The sequence below is a fragment of the Nicotiana sylvestris genome, chromosome 4 (genome assembly GCF_000393655.2).
Source record: "Nicotiana sylvestris chromosome 4, ASM39365v2, whole genome shotgun sequence".
Classification (NCBI taxonomy): Eukaryota; Viridiplantae; Streptophyta; class Magnoliopsida; order Solanales; family Solanaceae; genus Nicotiana; species Nicotiana sylvestris.
The window spans coordinates 166,908,378-166,920,373 of NC_091060.1; the positions used below are offsets into that span (position 1 = coordinate 166,908,378).

Consider the following 11,996-nt stretch of genomic DNA (forward strand, 5'->3'; position numbering starts at 1 on the left):
CAGTTTTAGACATTTTTGCCATCTCTGCAAGTTGAAAGAAGGAAGAAGAGAATGGGGTTTGGTGTTTTGAGGGAATGTTGATAACGAAACCTAAAGATTGTGCAGCACGAAAAAGCTTGAAGGAAGTGAAAAACTTTAAAGATTAGGGCAGAGATTAAGAGTAAAGTTTGGGCAAAACAGAAGGAAAGCACATTTATAGGAAGAAGATGACAGTTCAAAATCAATAATGGCGGACAGCAACTGACAAGCATTTAATGCCTCAATATGTGAACCGACGGGACGTTTCAGTCACTTCCATCGCTTACGTCATGGAGATGACATCATGACAAGTCGAGGCACAAAATCGAAGGCTCAATTCGTTTCTTCTCATTATACTCCAAGAAACGAAGGGACTATCTGTATACGGTTAAAACTGAGCCTACCCAATTTTACTATTTGATCGAGGCCAGAGAATTACATCGAAGGTCGACCTCACAACGGATCAGACCGATGTACGAGAATAAGGCACCGAGTTCGAGGACTGAGGTACCTATCGAAGATCGGCCAGTAGCGATCGAGACCAAATGAGACAGACATCGAGCAAAGCACAATAACAGAAAGACAAGATATCGGTGACTAGGCTAAGATCATGGCGTAAATTTCAGAACAAATCAAATCAAGGGTTGTTATTTATGTTAATCATGAGATTTGCTTTTGTAATTATAATTGTGCCATAAATAGGATTCCTCTACTATATAAAGAGGGCCCTAATCATTTTGTAACCATCTTACATTCACGAATATCAAAGCAATACAATACTTTCTAGCTTATATTCTTGTTCATCATATTGTTATACTTTTAATTGTTCTTGCAGTGGTCAGTTCGAGAGTGTTCAAACTCGAGGGCTGGACTCCGTTCAAACACTAATTTGCCTTATTTTATTGTTATTTTCTATTGCTAATCTTTACACTTATCAATTGGTATTAGGTGAAATCACGTGTCCTTAAAGCCACATTATAAGTTTAATTGTCATCCAATTTTTAGGGTAAACAGAAACATTATTGGTTGGTTAGTTGACTGGTTGTGAAATCTTTATTATTGTAAATCACCATCAGCTCTTTTTAGATTTTTGTCTATATTTGTTTATTTTAATAAAACTGGCATGAGTTGAGCATCAACCGTTTGGAATCTTCAGCCGTTCTTCCAAAGCAAACACACTTCAAAAATTGTCAAAAAAAGGAACTACAAACCATCTTAGTCGAGAATTTACTATTAAAAAACAGGGAGAGATTAAAACCACCTTCTCTAAAAAGGATTACATCTTTTAAAAAGTCAAGTTTGTCATTAAAAAAGAACCATTAAAATATATTAAAATACTCGTTAACAAAACACCACCCAGGTCCCCCGAACAGCAATAACATAACGTTGTGGAAGTTTTACGCGCATTGATACGCTTTAGGCTGAGGAAAACTATCTTTTGGCTTCTTTTAATAGAAAGCAACTATTAATAGTTTTTTTTAAATAGTTGAAGAGTTTGACAAACCAAATGTGAAAAGGCCATTTTCGTTGCAACTTCGTCAAAACAGAAAACTGTTAACACTTGCCACTTGGCATGTTTCGTATTTGTAGCATTTTCCAAAATGGATTTCTGGTTATTTAAGTGTCATATGAATATTGTATTATTTTGTACAAAAACACTTTTTTTTGTTTCCCACCCGGTATCCGGAAGAGAAATTTTCATAAAACACTATCTTTTGGTAGTAATTAGCCATCTATAGATACAATTTGTTATATTACGGATTATAGATACCTTCTGTGTGGTTATAAGATGTATTTGATGTATTTAAGCTATTGTATTCATGAATACAGTAGCAAAAATAGGCGTAAATCTGGGAAGTCTAGTTAATCAGTTGTTGTATTCGAGTGTATTCGACTGGATTCATGGAGTGAAACATGGAATTACAGCTGGACAGATTATTGTATTCAACTGTATTCGACTGTATTCACGACGTGAAATAGGGGATTACACTATTTTTAAAACGGAAAGTGAATCAATTAACATAATAGACTCCTAATATAACTCAACAAACTCAATTATAACACACAAATTTTGTATTTTCAGTTATAAAAAAGATTCTCAACCAAAAAATACCCCAAAAACATAGCAATCTTCAGAGAAATTATATAATACATCTGAATACATAAATTATATTAATTAAAAAAATATATGAATATATTCATGGCATATAGCGAGACAATGAATATAATGAAATACATATAATACATCGGGATACATTGAAATACAATGAAAAAAAAAGACAGTGAATACAATGAAATACATGGAATACAATGAGATACATTGAATTACAAAAAAGACAATGAATACAATGAAATACATGAAAAATACATTGAAATATATTAACAGAAAATCAAGTTGCTCAGCCCCAAACTCCGTCGTCTTTGTTCAAGAACAAACCTTAATTTCCAGCGAATCCGCCGTTCACCGGAAGCCGGTAGTGAAAACACGACCCAATGGAGATTGTGGAGAGTGTAAGGATAGGTTGCAATTAACCACGAAATCAAGGAAAACATTGTTTAGTTGCCGGTGTTACAAATAAAACACGACCCAAATTCTTATTGCACAATTTGAGAACTAAGAAATTGATTTAGAATGGTGGGTTGCTATTAACCACGAAATCAAGGAAAACATTGTTTGGTTGCCGGTGTTCGACTGCTGAAGACATAACGTGGATAGTGGTTGCCGGTGTTCGACTGAGAAATACTGGCGTTGAGAGAGAGAGGGTGGAGAAAAATCTGAAAGAATGAGAGAGAAAAATAATACAAAGAGTATTTTATGGCTTAAGAGTAGGAGGAAACCATAAATAAATATTTGATATAAAAATCAAAAGGTATCTATAAAATATAATTTTTTAAAATAAATAAGGTATTAACCTTTGCTATAGGAGATAAAAATTTCTATCCGAAACCCGTATTGAAGCCCAATAATATTCGGATTCGCACTGCATAGGGCCACATTCGGGAAGAAAATCTCCCTACTAAGGATTTTCCATACCTAAAGACTTTTAAGTCTTTTATGAATACACTTAAAATTAACAACAAAAAAAGTGCATACAACGATTATAGAAAAATAGGTAAAATGTTTCCTATGAAGAGATTATATGTTTATAAAGGTCAAACTCTGAGATGTGGGGGGAGTTTAAGGTGTCGTTTGGTTGGAAATAACTTATCACATGATTAATTATTTTGGGATTAGTTATTTTGAGATTAGTCCAACTGTTTCATAGGGATTAAAAAATACTACAATCTCGGGATAATTAATTCAGGGATCAGTTATGCCATGATTTTATCCCAATTAAATAAAGGATAAACTCATCTCAAATTTTATCCCGGGATTAATTATTCCTTATCCCAGTACTAAACGAGTCGTAACTGTTTCGTTTCAAGTGATTTTATGGTGTGCTTCACACAACTCACACTAGTTGTGTGAGGTCTCTTCTTATCTCATTCATTTGTGGACCCGTATCTTATATATTTGGGTCCACAAAGTTTTAGGACCACAAAATTGTAAGACAAGAAAGAAGCCTCATATAACTAATGTTAGTTGTGTGAGACACAAAATAAATTTTTTTGTTTTGCATACACTTTGTTAGGCAGATTACTAGTTACATATACGAAAGTAATTTTTACATTCTTATGCCATATAGTAAACTATATTACCCTCCATGCTTAACTTTTAATATAATTACTATTTATGTACCATTTTAGGATTTTAATGGTATTAATTAGTCTCCTAATTTTACTCAACCGTATATTCCCACTCCCCCAAGTTTCTCTCTCCAAATTCCCACGATTTCCTCTTCAATCACCCACGATTTCCTCTTCTAAAACTAGCGAAAATCTGTAACCCCTCCACCATTGACAACCATTAAAAATTTTTGAAGCTTTGAATTCGAATTTGGGTTTTCAAAAGTCATTGTTTGTTTGGATTGGATGTTGTTGCAAAGAATTGAGAATTCTCTCTACGTCTCTCTCTATCTCTCAATCCCAAATTTCAGTAATATAAGAGGAAAAGAAAATAGAGCAGCAATTCCACCATTGACAGTCATTAAAAAGCTTTGAATTCGAATTTGGGTTTTCAAAAATCATTATTTGTTTGGATTGAGTGTTGTTGAAAATAATTAGGAATATGGTTTGAAGTTTATATCTCAATTTTGAGGGGTTTTGGTGAAGATTAGACTTAGTTTTGGCTGAATTTCAGATTGAAACTCGAAAAAGAAGACATGACATACATTATATTGCAGAAATTATAGAAAAATTGTAGAAAAAATGTATTTTGTTGTTTATTTATTTTTGAGCTTTGTGCTTTTGTGTTAAAAGTTTTGATGAGAGCTTGTTCTTCCACTTCGTCTAATTTGGAGCTAATTTGTGTAGAGGAGAAGATGTTTTTTAAGTTATATATATTGCTATACCTTTAAATTCAAGAAATTATGGTTGTATTGTATGTAAAGAGGCGTGAATTTGTAGAATAGGTTGAATGTGAGGAATGAGTCAAATAAGACTCACAATGGCTTGTTTTCGGGGACACAAAATTGAGGAATTGAAATTAGGTTGTGCTTCATCTATTGATCAAGTTGTTGTAGTCAAAATCCAGGCACATGGCCATTTATTTAGTTGCTTGAGGATTGTAAAGTAAAATGAGGCACATGACCAATTTTCTAGTTGCTTGTGGATTTGTAAAGTTACGTGAGTTGAGTGCGGATGCACAAAATGTCTTCTTGACTTTGCAGAACTGAGCATGAGGTGCGGATGCACAATTTACTACCATAAAATTGTATTCTTTTATTCATTTAACTATGGCGTATATCAGTATTGATTTTCACAATATCTACAAAATTTTTACATTTATTCTACAATAAAACTACATATCATTTGAAAAATTAATATGAAAATACAGAATTTCAATGTTTCTACAAATTATCTACAAAATTTCTACAAACTGTTCATAACAGAATTTATCTTTATTTTTATGCATGTTCGTCTGGAACACTAAAGTTACTTGATATGCCAACATCTCGCGTTACAGAGGAATACAACTTATCTACAATTTTCTACAACTTTCACACATTATTTTCACCCAGTTAAATACAACTACAATAACATAAACCTTACATACAAAATTTATACAATATGTCTTTTGTATATTTTGTATCTGATTTATACATAGTAAAAACAAATTTCATACAATTAATTATATATTATACAACTTATCTACAATTTTCGTACATTATTTCTACTAAGTTATATATAACTATAATATTATACCACTTAAATACAATTTTTATACAATGTTGTTCAACTTTCATACAATAGGTAAATGAATAAAAGAAAAATAAATAAACAAAGTCTACAATTTTTCTATAATTTTTGCAATATAATGTATGTCATGTCTTCTTCTTCTTCTTCTTCTTCTTCTTCTTCTTCTTCTTCTTCTTCTTCTTCTTCTTCTTCTTCTTCTTCTTCTTTCAATCTGAAATTCAGCCAAAACTAAGTCTAATCTTCACCAAAATCCCTCAAAATTGAGATATAAACTCCAAACCATATTCTCAATTATTTTCAACAACACTCAAGCCAAACATATAATGATTTTTGAAAACCCAAATTTGAATTCAAAGCTTCAAAGCTTTTTAATGGCTGTCAATGGTGAAATTGCTGCTCTCTTTTCCTTTGCTTTGTATTACTGAAATTTGGGATTAAGAGATAGAGAGAGACGTAAAGAGAATTCTCAATTCTTTGCAACAACATCCAATCCAAACAAACAAATGTCTTTTGAAAACCCAAATTCGAATTCAAAGTTTCAAAGCTTTTTAATAGTTGTCAATGATGCAGATTTTCGCTGGTTTTAGACGAGGAAATCGTGGGTGATTGAAGAGGAAATCGTGGGGTGTGATTTGATACGTGAGTGAGGTGGTTGTAAAATATTTGAAAGAATATTTAATTCCCCAATATTAGCGCCCCTAAATAAGGAAGTCTACAGTTACAATAATTTTTTATTTAATGAATTATTTATATTTTGTAGAAATACTATTAGCATGACGAATAATATGCAAACTATGAACATATTTGATAATATAATTTCGAGAAACCGAAAATTTCCCTATACGAAAAGATAAAAGGTTAGCTGACCCACAGGTCTTGAAAGCCCATACAAATTACAAAGTCATTGACGGCATGCCAATTTAGTCAAATGTATTTAACAAACCCCACATGCCCTGTCTAATATTCTCTACATTCCTCATATTTATATTTTTTTTTTTGTTTTTTTGTTTGTTTTTCATTTGGTGCCGATATATATTTTAAGACCTCAGTTAAATTTGGATTCGTGGCAAGAAATCTCGCATTAAGGTAAAATATTCCCAAATAAAAACCTCAGACTCAAACTCGAAAATTTTAGTTAAAAATAAAAATAGAAGAATTAATCCAAATAGTCGCTTACTCAATTGCTTAAACTAAAAATAGCCAGCGATGGTATAATATACGCATTATTTATATATTATACATATGTAATTGTATATAATCAATGCATAATATATGTATATGGCTAGAAAACATAAATAGTAAATATGACCGGCTATTTGTGTAAAGATCCCAAAATATAACTTATTGCGCGTCAGATCGGATATGAGCTGGTCGAAAACGGGTAATATAAAAACGGATAAATTATCCGACCCCATCCATATTTAATACGGATAAAATATGGGTTAACCGACAGATAATATAAATATCCATATTATCCATGACTTCTTGAATATGATCACTTTGGGACCCAAACTTTAGTAACTCCCAAATTAAGGCTTTACAAATATGAAAATTAAACTCATTAGTTATCTATTGGTTATCCATTTTCTACATGGATAATATGGTTCTTATTCATATTTAACCCATTTTTAAAAAATTTATAATTCAACCTATTTTTTTAAGAATAATACGGGTGAATAAATATTTTCTTTTATCCATTTTGTTACCGCTATGTTTGTTTCTCCACATTCCTCACAGCTAATTAGTACTACTACTAATAACTACTGATATATACAGTGAGAACACCACATTTGTTAATGGCACTGTCCCACTCTCTACTCTTGTCGGTGGTTTAACTTTTGAATCCCAATCCCCTCATCTCATCTCATATTTGTGTTCACCTCTACACACTATTCCTTAAATTAAAAATCCAAACATCACCACCACTATTTAATACACCCATCTTCTTGATTCTCAAAAACTCTACTCTCACTTCTGCATTTTCAAGATTCTTATTAGCAAAGATCTTATTTTTTCTTAATTGGGTTGTAAAAATCATGAGAATATACCAAGAAATGAAAGAGGAAGAAGCTCAAACAAGAAGTATTACTACATATACAGTAACACCAACTGCAGCTTCAGTTGCGGTAGCAGCAGCAGCAGCAGCAAGTGGGAAAAAAGAAGGATGTAATGGACTATTGGGTAAAGGTAAATATAAATTGTGGGTATTGGCTGCAATTTTATTGCTAGCTTTTTGGTCTATGTTTACTGGCTCTCTCACTCTCAGTCTCAATTGGTCTGCTGCTAATCTCAGCCGTCTATCCGATGCTTCTGATTTCTCGATCCATGATGATCTTGATATTCTGGTACTTTTTCTACTCTCCTTTTTCCTTTTTCTTTGATGGGTCAGTTACTATAAGGTAAAAATCTCAAGTAAATAAGAAAAAATATTTGATCTTTTCTAGATTTAGTGGTTGTGTAGTTAACAGATTCAAGTAGTTTGGTATTGAAATATAGTTGATTGGTTGTAGTAGGCTTTTATTTCAAGTCAATTCATCTTAAAAGTCCTGCTCGAGCTATGGGGCTATCGGAAATCTATTTTCTATCTTCACATGTTAGGGATAAGTTATGCGTACACACCTCCCAGACCCCACGTGCCGAGGGTTTCTCGGAAATAGCTCTCTACCTGCACAAGGCAGGGGTAAGAGATGCGTACACCCCCTCCCAAACCCCACGTACCAAGAGTTTCTCGGTAATAGCTCCTGCACGAGTTAGGGGTAAGGTTTGCATACACACCACCCTCCCCACACCCCATGCGTGAGAATGTAATGGGTTTGTTGTTGACTACTTGTTGTTGTTGTCACCTTAAAAGTCCTGTACTTTTTATCTTTTCCTCTTTTCTAATCTTCTTTTTCTACTTTAGATGATGGATTTGCTTTTCTGGGGTGTTTGATCTCTTGATGTTTCACCATTTTGTGTGTTAAAATGCTAAGTTGCATTGATTTTAGTCCCATTTTAGTTTGGGACTGAGATGTAGTTGATTACTTGAGTGGTTAGATTAGGAGTACAAATCAGGTAAATTTACCTAAAAAGTTTTTTTTGACTGTCCCTTTTCCTAATCTTCTTTTTCTACTTTAGATGTTACATTTGAACTGATTTTTCCTTGACCTTGAGGGGCCACTTACTATAAGGCAAATCATAAGTAACTAAGAAAAAATGAATTGATTTTTGCTAGATGTATTAGTAATAAAGTCAGCTGATTCAACTAGTTTGGTATTGAAATGTAGTTGATTGGTGATAAGAGGTGTACGTTTCAGGTCAAATCACCTAAAAAAAGTCCTTTTCTTTAATGCTTTTCCTCTTTCTATTCTTATTTCTTTATACACTTTAGATGATGGGATTTCTTGTTTGAGATCTTTATATCTTGAAATTTACACCATTATGTATTAAGATGTTGAATTTATCTGCTGATCTGTAGGAATTGGAGGAAAAAGAGAGAATGGTAAAACATATGTGGGATGTGTACACACAGAGTAGCAGAATCAGGTTGCCTAAATTCTGGCAAGAAGCTTTCCAAGCAGCATACCTAGATTTGACGAGTGATTCACCGGCTATCCGAGACACTGCTGTGGCGGAGATTGCCAAGATGTCCATGCGTTCCATTTCCACTTATGAATCACCTTCCAACCAGCAATCCGAGCCAAGGTAGATTTTTCCAACCTTGTTTTATTGTATAATATACATATCAAGCAACTACGTCTCAGTTCCAAGCTAGTCAAAATTAGGCTATATGAATTCTTGATATTTGTTCCGCTCTAATAGTAAATTAGGGGGTTCTTTGATTTGTGTTCTTCTCTCTACTATTTTTTTTTATCTTAGAAAATTGGATTAGCTTAGAAAGCAACTTATCTTGAGGGGGAACCTAAGAATGTTAAAGGAATAGTTCACACTTTTCCTAAAACTACAAAGATTGAAAAAACTGAATCTACAGTAGAGTTTACTTACACCAAACTAGTCTTTACTGCTTTTTATCATATGAGATGATGATTTTTCATGGGTTCACTGAGAAAACAACTGTCTTGAGGAGAAACTTAACACTATTAAAAGGGTAGTTGAAACTTGAAACTTTTCCTAAAAGTCCAACTATTTGAAACTGAATCTAGACTAGAATTTACTTATAACAAACAATTGTTTGATCTGGTTGATTATTATGAATGTGAACAGAGAAGTAAAGAAGGAAAGAGGATCAAAAAGCGAGCCGAAGACGATTACAAAGCAACAGCAATAATGGAAGTGCAGTGTGTCTATTGAGATGAAGATAGATGCAGAGTTGTGGTTGAACTCATTATTCTTGGTAGTCATAGTATACCTACTAGAGCTTTGTTTTGATATCAAATGATCAAATTTCAGTGAAGGCAAAGGTCTTCCTTTTGATTTCTCAAGTCAATAATACCATTTCAAAGCCAGTTGGTGGACTATGATGTTACAGTATTACTTCCTATTTAAAGATTTCTAGCCAGAATCTTATTAAAAATGGGAGTGTATGGATTAATTCGAATCAATATGGAATCGTTACCTCATTTCCCTTCTATATTTTCTCCATGATAATAGGTACAATACAAATAATCTATGCAGCTTCAACATCTCTTGGCCAATGGAATTTAAAAAAACCGTAGTAAATAGTAGAGAAAATCGAATTAAATTCTTTGTTTTTACAAAAAACTTTGCAAAAACATAAAAATAGAACAACTCTTAAAAACTGTAGTCTTGAGTATTCATCTTTTCTTGACAGGAGAAACAAATGTGTAAGCACATTTAAGTTTGGCAACCAAAGTAAAATCGATTAAATATCTATAACAAATAAGAGCCAAAACTCACTTTTTATGAATTCTCAAAAATTTTGTGTATTATATTCGAACTGTGATGGTCCAACCTGTTATGTCAAATAATAAAAATATTTTAGCAGTAAATTTTTGGTTTACTATACATCACGTGTTTCAATCTTATTGGAGTAATATTTATGTAGTACAATTCAGAACCAAGGGGTCGGGGTCATATGTTCAATACTATTTTTTCCCAAGTAATGATAGTAATGTCAAGATGCTTTTTAATCTTCATCATTCATCGTCTCGTATGATTTCCGTTAAGTTGAATATATCTCTAGAATTCAATTGATTTTTTGATAGAAAATCCAGGAAACAAACAGGAGTATACATTTTCTGTTAGTGCAAGAAGTTAAAAAGAATAGTAACTTTTAGTCACAGGCTGCTAAATTGGAAAAGAAAATGTTACAGTTGATGACAAAACCAAACTCTTGTAAGAAAACTTCAAACTGGACAATGATGCTCCTACTTTAGCCATGTCATCTTCAGTAGCATAGTGATCAAGCTTTACATGTTAATCCATCTTCCAAGTAAGAGAAAATTAAGAGCAACCCGATGCACGAAGCATTTTGCGCTCACACAAGGGTCTTGGAAAAGGTCGCACCCCAAAGGGGTGTGATGTAGGCAGCCTACCTTTATGCAAGTATTAGTGGTTGATTTCACGGTTCGAACCCATGACCTATAGATTGTTGGAAAAATTGAATAATTATGGAGAATAAAAGATTTAGCTTGAAGCGTGTCAAAGACACTGTCCTTAAGGATGTTTCGCCCACACTGAGATGAATATTATTGAGCGTATCCCCCAGGATTCAACAAACTCTTCTAGTATAACTAGGAGCAGAAACAACAAAGATTAAGAACTAAACCCAACACAAAACAAAATAAGAAAGAATTTTTTTAATTCACACACACTTTCAAAGTAAAACCAAAAACGTATATATATATACATAGGGCAAAGAAAATGCATTGGTAAGATTATTTGTCCCAAATTAAATTCAACATTAAACTAATTTCTGTTACAAATATATTTGAAATAATTACTATAATAAAGACCCATTAATATAATAGTAAGAAAATAAATCCAGACATAGTTTTAGTTTTTTTTTTTGAGATATCAAAAATATTTTTCTATCAATCCCCCACATATCTCAAAAAGAATATTAAAAAATAAAAAATTAAATAACTGGTTGGGTTTTCACAAATGAGCAAAATGCGTCGAATCTGGTGTCTCTTGGACTATGAACCAAACCTAGATAAAATAAGATTAAACTTACATAACAATTGGGAAAGTTTAGAACTTCTATGAAATAAGAATTCTTTTGTAAGTTTGGTGTCTTATCTATCACATTATACCTCCACACACTTTGTTGTTTGTCACGGTTTTGCGCTAATAAGCCATGCACGCGCCTGGTTTTCATGAGTGCTTTAGAAATTTTTTGCCATAAATTTAATAGGAGCGGCCCACACCACACTCATATATTTCTATCCATCAAGTGTATTCTGCAGCGCAATACACCACCTAATATTAGGCTATGGATTAGATTAAGAGTTTAATAACCCAGCCTCTCATTCCTTGCAGTCTTGCACTATATATACACACACATCATAGGAAGAGATATAATTTAATAGTGCACATTTGAACAACTAATGACTTGTTATTACCCATATGAACCTACTTCATGGGATCTCCAATCACATAGGTTGGGTTATCATCATAGATGATAAAACTCAAATTGGCAAAAGTCTCATTCCCCTCGACGTTTCATATATTAATTTTCTTCCCAAAGGTTTTGTCAGAGGATCGGCCAAATTCACTTC

The 11,996-nt window shown here is 32.8% G+C and overlaps 1 protein-coding gene across 1 annotated transcript; it reads left to right on the top strand.

Moving 5' to 3' along the window:
- The first annotated feature begins 7,114 nt into the window (after window positions 1-7,114).
- On the top strand, window positions 7,115-9,886 carry LOC104212073 (uncharacterized). Its single transcript, XM_009761254.2, has 3 exons — window positions 7,115-7,661; window positions 8,774-9,000; window positions 9,520-9,886. Exons 1-3 carry the CDS (start codon window positions 7,353-7,355, stop codon window positions 9,581-9,583), a joined length of 600 nt encoding a protein of 199 aa, XP_009759556.1. The 5' UTR covers window positions 7,115-7,352; the 3' UTR covers window positions 9,584-9,886.
- The last annotated feature ends 2,110 nt before the right edge of the window (window positions 9,887-11,996 follow it).